This window comes from Chiloscyllium plagiosum, unplaced genomic scaffold, assembly GCF_037043375.1.
Source record: "Chiloscyllium plagiosum isolate Xiang-an unplaced genomic scaffold, Cpla_swu_hap1 HiC_scaffold_13, whole genome shotgun sequence".
Classification (NCBI taxonomy): Eukaryota; Metazoa; Chordata; class Chondrichthyes; order Orectolobiformes; family Hemiscylliidae; genus Chiloscyllium; species Chiloscyllium plagiosum.
Genome location: NW_028270151.1, coordinates 14,810,182 through 14,826,927, shown reverse-complemented (window position 1 = coordinate 14,826,927; position 16,746 = coordinate 14,810,182). Strand labels below are relative to the sequence as shown.

General features: G+C 42.2%; 1 protein-coding gene across 1 annotated transcript in view; it reads right to left on the bottom strand.

Annotated features, from left to right (window-relative positions):
• The window catches only part of eif2a (eukaryotic translation initiation factor 2A), a 58,306-nt gene that overhangs the window by 14,916 nt on the left and 26,644 nt on the right, over positions 1 to 16,746 (bottom strand). Inside the window, exons 5-8 of the mRNA XM_043702751.2 lie at positions 12,533 to 12,632; positions 10,395 to 10,477; positions 8,987 to 9,060; positions 5,419 to 5,563 (exon numbers count right to left, since the gene is read on the bottom strand). Of these exons, the coding sequence (XP_043558686.1) occupies positions 5,419 to 5,563; positions 8,987 to 9,060; positions 10,395 to 10,477; positions 12,533 to 12,632 (402 nt within the window). The remainder of the gene's footprint in view (positions 1 to 5,418; positions 5,564 to 8,986; positions 9,061 to 10,394; positions 10,478 to 12,532; positions 12,633 to 16,746) is intronic.

The window sequence follows — 16,746 nt, the reverse complement described above, 5'->3', positions numbered from 1 at the left end:
CTAGTCAGCTTCTCCCTTGGGCTCAAACCCTCCAATCCTGGCAACATCCTTTCATCATCTTGGGGAAAATAGAATAGCAAATACCTTCTACATTAGCTTCAGCCAATTACCAAGCTGAGGCATGGAATCAATGGCCAGGAGGTCAAGTGTACCTCACAGTGCCAGGGACTCAGGTCTGATTCCACCCTTCGGTTACTATCTTTGTGGAGTTTGCACATTCTCCCCTCATCTGCATGGATTTACTTCAGGTGCTGTGGTTCCCCAGAACGGAGGCTAGCAAGGGAGAAGCGAGTCCTGGAGAAAACTTACCTCGGAACATCTGAAAGCCAGTACAGAATGGACTGGAGGCTTGGAGCAAACCAGGAACAGTTGTTGTACTGGGATCTGGGCTGGGCTGTCAAACAACATGTGGAAACCCCTGTGCTGAGCTACTGCAATGGGGCAGCACTGTGGCTCAGTGGTTAGCACTGTTGCCTCACAGCACCAGGGACCCAGGTTCGATTCCCACCTTGGGCAATTGTCTGTGTGGAATTTGCACATTCTCCCCGTGTCTGCGTGGGTTTCCTCCAATTTCCTCCCACAGTCCAAAGATGTGCAGGTTAGGTAGATTGGTCATGTTAAATTGCCTATAGAGTTAGGTGCATTAGTAAGGGGGAATGGGTCTGGGTGGGTTACTCTTTGGAGGGTCGATGTGGAGGTACTCTGGGTTCCTCCCACAATCCAAAAAAGATGCGCAGAGCAGGTGAACTGGCCATGCTAAATTGCCCATAGTGTTAGGTGCATTAGTCAGGGGTAAATATAGGGTAGGGGACTGGGTCTGGATGGGTAACTCTTCGGAGGGTCAGTGTGGACTTGTTGGGCCGAAGGGCCTGTTTCCATACTGTAGGGAATCTAATCATCTAATCTAATATTTATTTGACTGTAATATCTATCCTTATAACTATGTCATATTTCTAATTTATACTATGAATCACTGTAAAGTAATGCAACTGTTTTTTGTATCTAAGATTTTTACCGAGGTATTTTGGACCTAAGATGGCATCATAAAAGGCGACAATTACACTTTTGACTGTACTCAGTTGAGTACACATGACAATAAAGGATATTCTACTCTATTACCCCCGCAGTCTAAAGATGTGCAGGTTTGGTGGATTGACCATATTAAACTGCCCATAGTGGGTGTGCAGGGGAGCAGGCTAAGTGAGACATCCATGGGAAATGTGAGATTACAGGAACAGGGTGGATCTGGGTGAAATGCTCTTCGGAGGGTCAACATGGACTTGTTAGGCTAACTGGCCTGCTTCCACATTGAAGGGATTCTATGATTCACACTCTGGTGTAGGCCACAGATATGGTGTTTGACACATGGCCAAAATGTCCATTATGGTTCAAATAATTGTTGACAGACTACTTAAAAATGGAAGCAAATGGAGATATTGATTAAAACTGATATCTCAAGTTTTACACTGACCCTGCAGTCACACATGTACTTTCTATCAGGTTCACTGAACTCTGTCTCATTTACCTCTCTGTGAGTGATGGGGGAATTGCAACACTGCTATTGTTACATTCTGGAACCTTATTCTCTTTGTGGTTTGATACTACAATGGGTGATTATGGCATCCAAAAAGTTATTGTTAAATCTTTATGTTTTAGTGGTCACTTGCTGAATTCTTTCTTTGAACCAAAAATCCCAATTTCTGAAGCTGACAATTCAGATCAGTAACTTAATAAAACTGAAAAGAGAAGCCATACTGCTCTGCAACTTACATTAATTTAAGAAATTCAATTATCAATATTGTCAAAATACTGACACATTTAAACCAAAGAACTGAAATTTTAATGTTCTTTAGCTTTAAGGCCACAAGAGGGCAACATACTAGGCATCAGAGCCACACAAAATGGGTTCATATCATTAAAGCACAGGAACAGGCCCTTCGGCCTGCCATGTCTCCACAGGGAAAAATCCCATTCTTACGAGAGGAAATTAAGGAGGACATATCAATGACCAAGACAAATGTACAAAGTGTGCACATCTGCGACTGGCAGCTCAATGTACAAGAGCTTATTTTCTCATCTTTTTCATGGTCTTTCGTACGCCACAAATGAGCCTGAAGTAATGTGGAAAAAGGCTAAACCTGGAACACTTGGAATGGGACTCAGATTATGTTAAAGTGAAGCTAACTCAATAAATGCTTTGGAAAATCTGCAATTACTCTCTTCTCAGTTTTACTCCAGAATCACACACACACTGATTATCCCAATCAGTTGAACAAGCCCCAGAATTCTGTTAATTTTGGCATTTACAAACCTTCAAGGGGAAAGGTTTTTTCCACTTAGTATGTATTAAGCACTCAAACTGGCTATATAATAGTGCAGTTTAATGCAACATGTCTTAACGACAATTCACTTGAAATATGGCATGTTCATACAATGTTCATGGGGAATGTAGTTTGAGAGCATCTGTTTGAAGGTAAATCCACATCTGTCATTTGGGAATCTTTTAAAGGCTGGTTGATTAGATTTCTCAAGACCAGCATGTTCCTGTAAAAGTGGAGGATAAGGATGGCAAGATTCGGGAACCTTGGATGATAAGAGAAATTGTGAGCTTAGTCAGAAAGAAAAAGGAGCCATATGTAAAACTGAAGACAGACAGAGCCCTCGTAGAATATAAAGAAAGCAGAAAGAATTTAACAAGGAGTTGGAGTGCTAAAAATGACTCTGCCAAACAGGATTAAGGAAAATCCCAAGGCATTTTATACATAACTTAGGAGCAAGCTAATAGCAAAGGAAAGGGTAGATCCACTCAAGAACAAAGGAGGGAATTTATGCATGGAGCCGGAGGAAGTGGGTGAGGACTTTAACAAATACTTTGCATCAGTATTCACAAAGGGGAAGGACATGGTGGATGGTGAGTCTAAAACGGGGTACCTTGATATTCTAGAGCATTGTTGTATAACAAGAGGTTTGGTGTTTTGAAAAGCATTAACGTAGACTAGTCCCCAAGATCTATCCCTGAACAGCGAAGGAGGTGAGGGAGGAAATTGCTGGGGCCTTGAAATCTTTGTATCCTCTTTAGTTATAGGTGAGATTCCAGAGGACTGGAAAATAGCCAATGTGTTCCTTTGTTTAAGAAGGGCAACAGGGATAATCTGGAAAGTTACAGGCTGGTGAATCTTACAGGACAGGATTTATTCATATTTGGTAAACTGCGGACTATTAGTTATAGGCAGTATGGCTTTGTGCGGGTGAGGCCATGTCTCACAAACATGATTGAGTTTTTTGAGGAAGTGGCAAAGATGTTTGATGAGGGCAGGGTAGTAGGCGTTGTCTGCATGGACTCTAGCAAGGCCTTTGACAAGGTTCCTCATGGCAAGCTAATACAGAAGGTAAAGTCACATGAGAGCCAGGATGTGCTGGTAGGGTGAATACAGAACTGGCTTGGTCATGGAGGGCAGAATAAAAATGGAAGGGTGTCTTTCTGACGAGAGAACTGTGACCAGTGGTTTCTGCAGGGATCAGTGTAGGGGCCCCTGTTGTTAGTAATATAAATATTAATGATTTGGAGGGGATTATAGGTGGTCTGATTAATCAGTTTGTGAATGACGTGCAACAACTGGGGGAGCTGTAGATAGTGAGGAGGATTGCAGGAGGATATCTTAGGATACAGGTAGGCTGAAACTTGGGCAGAGAAATAACAGATCCAGACAAACGCAATGTGATACATTTTGAAAGGTCTAATGCAGGAGAAAAGTATACAGTAAATGGCAGAACCCTTAGAAACATTAACATACAGAGGGATCTAGGCACATAAGTGGTTAATTTAGTTAAAAAGGCATATCACATGCTTACCTTTATTGGTTAGAGCACAGAGTATAAATATTGGCAAGTCATGTTTCATCTGCACGTAGCTGTATATTTGTTAGACCACATTTGGAATACTGCGTACAGTTCTGGTCACAACAAAAGGATGTGGAGCCCTTAGATAGGATACTGAAAAAGTTTACCAGGATGTTGCCTGGCTTGGAAGGTATTAGTTATGACAGAGATTGAACAAACTCAGTTTGTTTTCATTTGAATGTTGGAGGCTAACAGGGGTTCTGATAGAGGTATGAGGGACATAGATAGAATGGTTGATTGGAGTCTTTTACCCAAGGTAGAAATGTCAATTACTGAGGGACATAGATTTAAAATAAAGAGTGAGCTCAAAGGAAACATAAGAGGCAATTTTTTTATACAAATGGTGGTAAGTGCTTGGAATGTACTGCCAGAGGGGATGTCAGAAGCAGATACAATAGCAATGTTTAAAAGGCATCTTGAGAGATACATGAATAGGCAAGGAATAGAGGGATACAGACTGCATGGAGGCAAAAGATGCAGGTGGGCTGGAGGGCTAGTTCCTGTGCTTTACTATTCTGTGTTCCTTGTCTAACTAAAAGACTCAAAGGATGATTGGGCTTTCCTTTCCTGCCATCACCGTCAATATTACTGCCCCACAGCTCTTCAAAACTAAGAATGTTGATTATGTAGTCTTGGGATTTCTATCCCTCACAGCTGAAAAATGTGTTGCTGGAAAAGCGCAGCAGGTCAGGCAGCATCCAAGGAGCAGGAGAATCGACGTTTCAGGCTTAAGCCTGAATAATTCCTGAAGAAGGGCTCATGCCCGAAACGTCGATTCTCCTGCTCCTTGGATGCTGCCTGACCTGCTGCCCTTTTCCAGCAGCACATTTTTCAGCTCTGATCTCCAGCATCTGCAGTCCTCACTTTCTCCTAATTCTATCCCTCACTCAATTTGAAATTCCAGTTCAGATAGCAATCACATGGTCCAGCTACTTTCTCATTCTAGCAGTACAAGAAACTGAAATGGACTGGACTGGGACTGCAAGCTGTCCACACATTCAAAGTCCCAGGACTCTAAAGCTCAGCTAACTATTGAGATCTCAGAGCAGGGAGGAAAGATGAGTCCCAGGAAACTGGGCTGAGGGAGGTGAAAATGGAGAGCCTGAGAGGGAGCACCCAGAGTGGGAAGGCAGTAGAGAGGTACAAAACCCGCCTGTTGTTAAATGGAGACATCCCCTCCCCACCTTGCCATATGGCCTGAACACACCACTTCCCTGTAAATTCAGGCTGAGCAGTAAATAGCCCGAACATCACAGAATTATTACAGAGTTGAAGAGGTGATTTGATCCATCTAGCCGGTCATGTATGGAACACCCAAGGGCTTCAACTTAGACGAGGCTAGGTGGACAGGCTGGTCTGGGCTTTGCACATGTCACTGTGAAGAGGTCAGAGCAGATAGGAGCCTGGTGAGAAGACCATTCGAAGCATTTTACAGGCTCTTCCCTGTTTGCAAAACTGCACGTGAGAGGATGTAAAATTCAGCCCCAATGTGTTAGTCTCAATTCAAGTCAACCTTACCTTTCTTATTCCAAAGCATTGTCACTTTGTCAGCCTTAAAAAAACTTTTATTTGCCAAGGCAGAGGCAGGACCTTCGAATTTTGGGTACTGATACAATCGAACAAATGACGGCGCACCCTTGGATCCAGGCACATAAACTGCAACCTTTTACAACAATAAAAAGGTAGGTTCTGGTCAATTCTAAATTTGTATTTGAAAATATCGTTTACACAGACATCTACTATATCATGTACAGTTCTCACCACTTCATGTAAGGACATCAGCACCAAACAATAGATAACATTATCCTACCGACTGACATCCCTACTTCATATACTTTGAGAAGATATCCTCACCTCACATACACATCTAATTACCATTTTTCTTTCTGTTTTGCTTCCTTCTGTGGTATGCTAAGCTTGACATGATTTTGCGTTCCATTTATAGGGGGGAGACTATGGCCTAGACTGTTAATCCAGAGATGAAAAATGTGGTGCTGGAAAGACACAGCAGGCCAGGCAGCATCCGAGGAGCAGGGAGAATCGACGTTTCGGGCATAAGCCCTTCTTCAGGAATCATTCCTGTTTTTCCAGCACCACATTTTTCAACTCTGGTACTCCAGCATCTGCAGTCCTCATTTTCTCCTTATTAATCCAGAGACCCAGGTAATGTTCTGGGGGCCTAGTTTTGAATCCCATCATGGCAGACAGTGGAATTTGAATTCAATTTTCAAAACTTTGGAAATTAAGAGTCTAATAATTACTATGAATCTTTTGTCAATTGTTAGGAAACCCCATCTGGTTCACTAATGTCCTTTAGGGAAGGAAACTGCCATCCTTACCTGGTCTGGCTGGTATGTGACTCCAGACCCGCAGCAATGTGGTTGACTCTTAACTGCACCCTGGGCAATTAGGGACGGGCAATAATTACTGCCTAGCCAGTGACGCCCTCATCCCGTGAATGAATAAAGAAAAAAAAATTATTGATGTCTATATAGGTTTCCTGTCTGCCTGAAGTATCATTAAGTTCCATGGCAAGTTCCTCCACCTCTTCTGTAAATCAACGTGAAATCTGCCATGTTGAATGACTGTAATCATAAATGCACAAATAATGCAACTGAAATCATAGTTCTAAGTAGTCAATATGAATTGCCACTGATCAATGCTGTTGAAAATTCTATCTGCCCTAAAATTCTCACCAATTAAAGAAAAGACAGGTAGTTTGTAAGAGACAGCAGAATTCGGGATATTTCTAACAGTAACTTTTATTTATTGTTTCAAAAACCATTGTTTTATGATGGTTAACATTACAGACGGAAATTTTCTTCCAAATTAAGTTGCTTAACATATGACAAAAGCCTTAGACCTCAAAAGGGTCATGGAGTAGGAGGGTAATATACTGGAATTGGAAAGGGATTAGGTAACAAACAGAAAAGAAAGAGTGGACATAAATGGAGCCTTTTCACACTGACAGAATGTTACTCGTGTAGTATTGCAAATGTCATTGCTGGGGCCTCAGCTATTTACAAGCTACATTCAGATTTAGATAACGAGACAGAGTAAAACATCAAAGTTTGCTGATAATATAAATCTAAGTGGAAAGCAAGCTGTGGGGAGAACATGTACTGTATAGGCAAGTTTAAGTGAGGGGCAACAAGTTGATAGATGCAATTTTCACATGGGAAAGTGTGTAGTAGTTCAGAATGGAACAGCAGAACATTTTTAAAAACTTGTAAATGTGGGTGCAGAAAGAATTCTGACTGTGCTCATGCACAGAACACAGGAAATTAAAATGCAAGTAATTTTTGAAGGCGAACAGCATGTTGATATTTATTACATTAAGATTTGAGTACAAGAGTAAGTCTTGCCACAATTATACTGGGTTTTGATGAGACCATATCTGGAATACTGTCTGCAGCTTGCGTCACCTGAGTTGAGGAATGATAAATTTGCGTTGCAGGCAGTACAGCAAAGGTTCAATAAATTAGCCCCTGCAATGAGGTGGTTGGGGTATGCCCAGAAGCAGAGACATTTGGGCCTATATTTTCTGGAGTTTAGAAGAATGAGAGAGTGATCTCTCATGCAGGATTCTTGATACGGTAGACTCTGAGATATGGTTTCCAATGGTTGGGAAATCCAAAGCACTGGAGCACATTTTCAGATAAATGGGTGATAATTTAGTGCTGAGATGATGAAAATTTACTCCACTCAGTAAGTGTGACTCTTTAGAATTGTCTATCCCAGAAGGCTATGGATGTTCCATCACTGAATACAATTAAGGCTGGACAGGCAGATCTTTGGTGCCTCAGGGAACCAAGAGATATCGGGAGCAGGTAGAAAAATTGAGTTCAAGCTCAAGTTCAGCCATAATCATATTTAATAGTGGAGCAGTGTTGACAAAACCATATGGTCCCCATTTGCTACTACCTTTAGCATTTTTTTTACAAGTAAGTGTGAATAAGCAAAATTAAAGTCACCATGCTCCCAGAGAACTGGAGGACCGCTCTTTCATTAGAGAGAGACAACTGGTGGTGGTTTAATCTGAGGCTCACCACAACTCAGGTTAGGGGTGAAGTCAAGAAGTTAATAGTTTCACGGGTGACCTCAGCTGACCCATGGTGTTGGCATCACTCTGCATTATGAGCTAGCTGTCCAGCAACTGAGTTATCTGACCGCCAAAAGATTTAGCTGTTGAGCCACAGGGGCATTAAGGTTCTGCAGGCTGTGCAGAGAAAAGCCACAAGGCTGACCCCTGGTAATGTAAGACTAAGTTATAAGGAAAATTGGCAAAATTTGGGACTTCCCTCTGCTGAATAACAGCAACACAAGAACGGCAGAGAGGATTGCAAAAATTGATGTCTTGGGCTTAGAGCAAACTTTTGTTCTATACATTCTATGACACTGTTGTTGTGGTTCTGTTCGCCGAGTGATCACTATAAATGCCGGAGGAAACATCACAGAAGCGCTTCACAGGAGGCTCCTAAGCACTGAGGATGTCACCTAGACAGGGGATGAAAAGTCTGCAACACAAATTCCCACCTCGGTGAACAGAACCCCCCACAACAACAACGAGCACCCAAGCTACAAATCTTCTCCCAAACTTTGAATTCTATGACAATGCTAAGTATGTAAAAGTAAACAATCTGGGAATGGTAAATTCACATTAAATTGTACCTGTACCTAAGTGGAGAAAGGTTCAAATCATCAAAAGGCAAATATTAGACTGGCATTAGGAAGTGCATCGCGTAAAAAGTAACAAACACTAGGAATGAATCCTGGAATAATTTGAGGTACAGTTGGATGGTGCAATGATAGTGATTGGGATGATGGGAGGATATTGGAGTTGTGGTGGATAATTTGAGCTGGAATTAGCTAAATATACTTTCTCATTTGTCACAGAAGCAAGATATGCAAAACAAATATTGCAGTTAAATTAATCAAAATAAGCACCCAAACTTAAAAGGCTTTGATAACTTTAATTCCTATTCTAACTAGAAATGACTTTACCCAACAACAAACATCACTGTCAACACACTATTGGTAAACAAACAGCAACACACATAACAACTCGAAGTGAATGATGAAGTACCTTGCAGGGCTGAGGTCCTGGTGACAAAGCAAAATCTGCCACCTTCTGCAAATGGAGTTTGTTTGCTATTTTACCTGGGTTGGGGAAAATCAACATCAGTTAAAATGGTCCAAGAATGGTGTTTTGCAAAATTGCAGTACTGTATTTATATATGAGCAAACATTATGAGGAAACTTTGTGTCACAGCCTTCTAAACATACTGTTTCACAATCAGGATTTTGTACAAGAAATGAAATAGAGGGCATGATGGGAATCGGTGAGTTATGGGTCATTTTAAAATTTATTCTTTGAGGGATTTGGGTCTCCCTGGTAAAGCCAACATTTATGGCCCACCTCTAGTTTCCCTTGATAGAAATTACACATGCTTTTTTTTACAATATAATTCAATGTGCATCACATCAAATCCCACCAAACACACTATCGACATAATTTTATGTTTAATTTTCAAAATGATTTCAGAATAACCACTTTGAGAAAAAAAATCTTAATTTTCTACCAGCCTCTCCATAAAAGTATCAGTTCTTGCAGAGGAACAATCCTCCAGACCTTCTCCCAAATGGCCCTTTTTAGTTTCTGATAGTTTGGATTAGATTAGATTACATTACATTACAGTGTGGAAACAGGCCCTTCGGCTCAACAAGTCCACACCGACCCGCCGAAGCGAACCCACCCATACGCCTACATTTACCCCTTACCTAACATTACGGGTAATTTAGTATGGCCAATTCACCTGACCCAGCACATCTTTGGACTGTGGGAGGAAACCGGAGCACCCGGAGGAAACCCACGCAGACACGGGGAGAACGTGCAAACTCCACACAGTCAGTCGCCTGAGGCGGGAATTGAACCCGGATCTCTGGCGCTGTGAGGCAACAGTGCTAACCACTGTGCCACCGTGCCGCCCACAAAACTGACACAAAACTGATTCTCTGTTTTTCTCCTTTGAACCTAGATATGTCAAAGGTATTCTCACAAACAGAAGTAGACAACTCAACGCAGATTATGGACTGAAGTAAGGATCTTTTGGGTTTGATTTAGCATCACACAATTTTATGTTTTTCTGTATGTAGAGGGGACTGTGCATAGTTTGTCCTTTTCTCAAGCTGTTGAGGCCATTTTCTATCGAGACTGGTGAGTATTTACACACTTTACAATACATATCTTGGAAAACAGAATCTTATCCCAATTTGATGTGTACTGTAGTGACCACTGAACTGCTAATTTTTTTTCACATTTTGCTGTGACATCACACCAACATTGAAAATGGTTGTTTTAAAAGCATGTAATATAAATTTTATGCAGACACTCTTACAACTTGTATTGTATGCGATAATTACATCCAACATTCACTAACTAATATCCTGTACAATTTAAGGGACTCCTCAATGATTCAGAGGAGGTCACATACCAAAGTCATTGCCCTCAAAAAACTGTACTTCATTGTTTACATTTCGAGCACAAATACTTTCATCATCTGACCAACAGGGGCACCTAAACCAAGAAAAGAAAAGTTGTTAACACCAACAATTAAAACATCAGCAATCTTGTTTTCAAAATCAGTCAGCTGTCACTGCACACTAAATATTGTTAAATATTTTCTACATTTTACTGAATTTTTCTCCAATATCTCACTACCATGCCTTGAAAACCCTTTCTGAATTTGCTTCACAATGTAACATAAATCTGCCAGTAGGGACAACTATTTTGACCCAGGGAAGTAGAGTCACAGAGATGTACCTTTCAGTCCAACTCGTCCATGCCAACCAGATATCCTACATTAATCTAGTCCCATTTGCCAGCATTTGGCCCATGTAGCGAGTTTGTTTCAGGACATGGTTGAAGAGCTTCAGGGCAGAGGAGATGACCTGGAGGTTGCAGTGAGAGAGAGACTCACTGAGATCTTTGTAGAGAGAGGAGAATAACTTCTTCAAGGTAGGCATCCTTGCAAGAGGATTCGCATTAAGGTTAAAATCAACTAGGCGAAAGTGAAGACTGCAGATGTTAGAGATCAGAGTCAAGATTAGAGTGGTGCTGGATAAGCACAGCAAGTCAGGCAGCATCCGAGGAGCAGGAAAATGGACGTTTCTGGCAGGAGCCCTTCCTCAGTGCTTGCCTCCGCAACCAACTGATCCCACAAGGACTCCGGACAACATTCAACTAGCACAATTCCTCCATATTCCCCTAAACCCTTCCTATTCAAAGATCCATCTAGATGCCTTTTAAATATAGTAATTGTACTACCCTCCATCATTTCCTCTTGCAGTTCATTCCATACACATATCACTCTCTGAGTGAAAGAAATTGCCCCTTAGGTTCCTTTTAAAACTTTTCACTCTCATTTTAAACCTATACCTTCTAGTCTGGACTCCACTACCCTGGGGAAAAGACCTCGACTATTCATCCTATCCATGCCCCTCATGATTTTATAAGCTTCTAGATGTAAATTCTGCTATGTGCATTGAAAGCATTATTAAGGTCAGCTAGTCTTTCCACATGGATCCAGCTATGGATCTCAATATAAGATTTTTACAATTTTGCATTTGAATTTTGCTGATGACATTTTATTGCCTGTCATTGAAAGTGATCAAATGTTTTGTTGCATTATTGAAAGAAGGTATATTTTAAGAGTTTTCACCACTACGAAGTTCCTACTTCAGATAGTCAACTTCACTACAACTTGTGAGGGAACAGTCATCATTGCTGATGGCTTGAGAGTCCAGTGGGCGATGGCCCACAACCACCAAGTCATCTTCTTCTGCACTCATGCTGGGTTCTGTATGGATGAAGTCAAGGAAATTATCAAAGATTTAGGTCTCAGGCACTGCCAGAGGCATGAAGCTTGCTGATTTTGTATGAGAAAGTGCCGTGCACAGCACCTCATCAATACCTGGAATCATTTTGTAATTTGACCCATTTTACATGGAAGGTCTAGCAGGCTGGGGAGGAAAAAGTTCCCAGAGCTCTTAGAGTTGATTGCATATCATTTCTGGGCCTGATAGAGAGTAACATGATTGAAACTGATTGCTATGGTTAGTCAACAACTCCACAATCATTGTGTCATGTGGCTAGTAGAAAGGGACCTTGGTCCTTTTTTAAAATTCCTTTGCACCTCAACATGCAAATCTTAAAGCCGTCCAAAGATGTACATGACTGCTCCTGAAGATCAAGTTGTCTTTGCTAGAGCTCTTGATCCAAGACTCATAGATATCAATAGGAAGCATATTTGCAAGGCTGAGATAATATTTATTTCGGATATCCATGATATAACCTCAAGTTTATATAGGGAATTAACTGTCCTTGATTAAATAAGCCATTTGTACACTATAACTGAAGAAAGAAATCAAGTTCAAAGTCCCATGATATCATTTAAGTACATTGCACAATTTCTGCACTGATAATACAACACACAAGGTTATCTCCAAGACAGCAGACCCAGGTTCAAGTCCCACCTCCTCCAGTGCTGTGGAATAGCAACTCTGAACAGGTTGATTCAAAAATATCTATAACATACAACAACATTTAATGCAGGTAATCTCTCATATTTACCAGCCTTGCATTTTCTTTTGGTAGAATGACTTGAGGCATTGACCAGTCCGAAGATCCCAAATCTGCAGGTTTGGTTCTCCTTGTGGATTATTTTTGGTTGCTAAAAGAAAGAAAACACGATAGCACGATGAAGTGTGTGTGTTTGCACTGTTTGCAAGGCTAGTCTTGACTACATTTTTATCGTATGCACACTATTCCTCCCCCATAGCCACCAGACACCAGAGACTTGCAAAATAAATAAGCAAAATATAAGCTTTTTTTTGCCAATTTTCATTCTACTCCAGTCTATTTTGAAAATGTATTCATTGCTGGCATGGGAACAGCTTTAGTGCTGAGGCTAGTATTATGTATGTACATTGGCGTTGAATGTTATCAGGGTACCTGACGATAGAAGCATTATAATCGGCTTGATACTGTCCTCACCCAATATTTACAGTCACACACAGTCAGCAGTGTGTCTTTGTCAATAAGGAGTGCAGTAAGCCCGGTCAAATTTTCCTCTTGCTAAAGTCAAACGAGATGTTCAATATAAAATAAGTCTGGGATCTTCCTGATCTGTACAGTTCAGCTAGTCTTGGTCATGGAAGCGCTAGTGCCAGAGCTGAGCACTCATATCACATAGAGATGTAAACAGAAATTTGCATGTTATTGTTATATATGTGAAATTTCCATTAACTAACATTGCAAGACATTCTTAACCAATGTGTCGATTGTAAGCAAATTAAAATTGTTGTGCTATTTATAGCTAGGCCAAAATGCTTTATACCATATCAGGAAAGTAAGACAAGCCACTGAGGGTTGAATAGATCCTTTTTAATCAAGGGATTACAACTGCAATGAAAAACTGTTTTAAAAAACATATGTTTAAATTTCACCTCCCCTTGGGTTTTTGCATTTTGTAGTTGTGATAAGTTGCATGCCAATAATGATTTATGATGTTTGGCTTAAAGAATTACAGGGTTTAGACACAGGATATTGGTCATCCTGTTTAAATGGGCCATGCCAGCACTTTTGCTACACACAGCTTGATTTATCCGAGCCATGTATTCTCTATACCTCCCTCCCCTATATTGACAGCAACCTTGTCCTTAAATGCATCAATGCTATTTGTCTTAACTACTCCCTGTGGTGCTGAGTTCTGTATACTTCCCACAGTTCAGGTAAAATAGCCGCACTTGTGTTGCCGACTTAGTGAATTTCTTCTACTAACAAGACTTTGTTTTGGTCACACCCAAGAGTGGAAGTACCATCTCCACACACATCCTTTCCAACTGTTACTAACTCTAATTCGGAGATGCCGGTGTTGGACTGGGGTGTACAAAGTTAAAAATCACACAACACCAGGTTATAGTCCAACAGGTTTAATTGGAAGCACACTAGCTTTCGGAGCGACGCTCCTTCATCAGGTGATTGTACCTGATGCCTGATGAAGGAGCGTCGCTCCGAAAGCTAGTGTGCTTCCAATTAAACCTGTTGGACTATCACCTGGTGTTGTGCGATTTTTAACTTTGTTACTAACTCTGTTAAGAGCTGAAAATGTGTTGCTGGAAAAGCGCAGCAGGTCAGGCAGCATCCAGGGAACAGGAGAATCGACGTTTCGGGCATAAGCCCTTCTTCAGGAATGAGGAAAGTTTGTCCAGCAGGCTAAGATAAAAGGTAGGGATGGGGAAATGAGGGGGAGGGGCGTCGGAAATGTGAAAGGTGGAAAGAGGTCAAAGTGAGGGTGATAGGTCAGACTGGGGTGGGGGCGGAGAGGTCAGGAAGAAGATTACAGGTTAGGAAGGCGGTGCTGAGTTCGATGGATTTGACTGAGACAAGGTGGGGGGAGGGGAAATGAGGAAACTGGTGAAATCCAAGTTCATCCCTTGTGGTTGGAGGATTCCTAGGCGGAAGATGAGGCGCTCTTCCTCCCGTAGGATATGTGGAACAGTCCATCTTCCGCAACTACACTGGCCCCAACCCCCACCTTTTCCTCCGTTACATCGATGACTGTATCGGCGCCGCCTCGTGCTCCCACGAGGAGGTTGAACAGTTCATCCACTTCACCAACACCTCCCTCCAAAGCCCCAAAGGAAACTTCCATATCCGCCACAGATTCACCTGCACCTCCACACACATCATCTATTGCATCCTCTGCACCCGATGTGGCCTCCTCTATATTGGGGAGACAGGCCGGCTACTTGCGGAGCGTTTCAGAGAACACCTCTGGGACACCCGGACCAACCAATCCAACCACCCTGTGGCTCAACACTTCAACTCCCCCTCCCACTCCACCAAGGATATGCAGGTCTTTGGACTCCTCCATCGCCAGACCACAACAACACGACGGTTGGAGGAAGAGCGCCTCATCTTCCGCCTAGGAATCCTCCAACCACAAGGGATGAACTTGGATTTCACCAGTTTCCTCATTTCCCCTCCCCCCACCTTGTCTCAGTCAAATCCATCGAACTCAGCACCGCCTTCCTAACCTGCAATCTTCTTCCTGACCTCTCCGCCCCCACCCCAGTCTGACCTATCACCCTCACTTTGACCTCTTTCCACCTTTCACATTTCCGACGCCCCTCCCCCAAGTCCCTCCTCCCTACCTTTTATCTTAGCCTGCTGGACAAACTTTCCTCATTCCTGAAGAAGGGCTTATGCCCGAAACGTCGATTCTCCTGTTCCCTGGATGCTGCCTGACCTGCTGCGCTTTTCCAGCAACACATTTTCAGCTCTGATCTCCAGCATCTGCAGACCTCACTTTCTCCTACTAACTCTGTTAGTTTACCTCCCTCAACCTTCTCGGAGCCAGCTAGTAGGAGGGTATTAATAAAGGTAGAAATGGGATAATAGAAATGTTGTTAAGCAGGAGAAAGGATTATTGAAGACAGTCAGCAACCACAAAGGCAATATATTCGACAGAATTATACAGAATAAAGGATAAGCAGGGGTTTGGAGTTAAAATGCTGGTGCTCATATCAATAAACATAGCTTTTTGGGCAAAATTGTAAGGGAATATTCTTTGTTCATCATGAGAATCATTCAATGTTAACATGGTCGTACTTGGATGAGAAAGGCAATGTCATATCGGGCTTTTGCCTGAAAGTCGATTTTCCTGCTCCTCGGATGTTGCCTGACCTGCTGTGCTTTTTCAGCACCACTCTGATCTAAACTCCGGTTTCCAGCACCTGCAGTCCTCACTTTTGCCTATATCTCCAAACGCATCTACCCAAGAAAAACGTTAAATCCATGTCTTCCCCCGCACCCAACGTTTCTTAAATGACTCCAGGTTATTGCCTCCACGATCCTACTCAGAGTTCATCCACAATCAATAAGGATTACGCAATATTCCAAAAGTGGCCTAACCCATGTCCTGTACAGCCGCAACAGGACCTCCCAACTCCTGTACTCAATACTCTGACCAATAAAGGAAAACATACCAAATGCCTTCTTCACTATCCTATCTACCTGCTACTCCACTTTCAAGGAGCTATGAACCTGCACTCCAAGGTCTCTTTTGTCAGCAATACTCCCTAGATTCTTATCATTAAGCGTCTAAGTCCTGCTAAGATTTGCTTTCCCAAAATGCAGCACCTCACATTTATCTGAATTAAACTCCATCTGCTACTTCTCAGCCCATTGGCCCATCTGGTCCAGATCCTTTTGTAATCTGAGGTAACCCTCTTCGCTGTCCACTACACCTCCAATTTTAGTGTCATCTGCAAACTTACTAACTGTACCTCTTATGCTCGCGTCCAAATCATTTATGTAAATGACAGAAAGTAGAGGACCCAGCACCGATCCTTGTGGCACTCCACTGGTCACAGGCCTCCAGACTGAAAATCAACCCTCCGCCACCATCCTCTGTCTTTTACCTTTGAGCCAGTTCTGTATCCAAATGGCTAGTTCTCCTGTATTCCATGAGATCTAACCTTGCTAATCAGTCTCCCATGGGGAACCTTGTCAAACACCTTACAGAAGTCCATATAGATCACATCTACTGCTCTGCCCTCATCAATCTTCTTTGTTACTTCTTCAAAAAACTCAATCAAGTTTGTGAGACATGATTTCCCGCACAAAGCCATGCTGACTATCCCGAATCAGTCCTTGCCTTTCCAAATACATGTACATCCAGTCCTTCAGGATTCCCTCCAACAACTTGCCCACCACCGAGGTTAGGCTCACCGGTGTACAGTTCCCTGACTTGTCTTTACTGCCCTTCTTAAACAGTGATA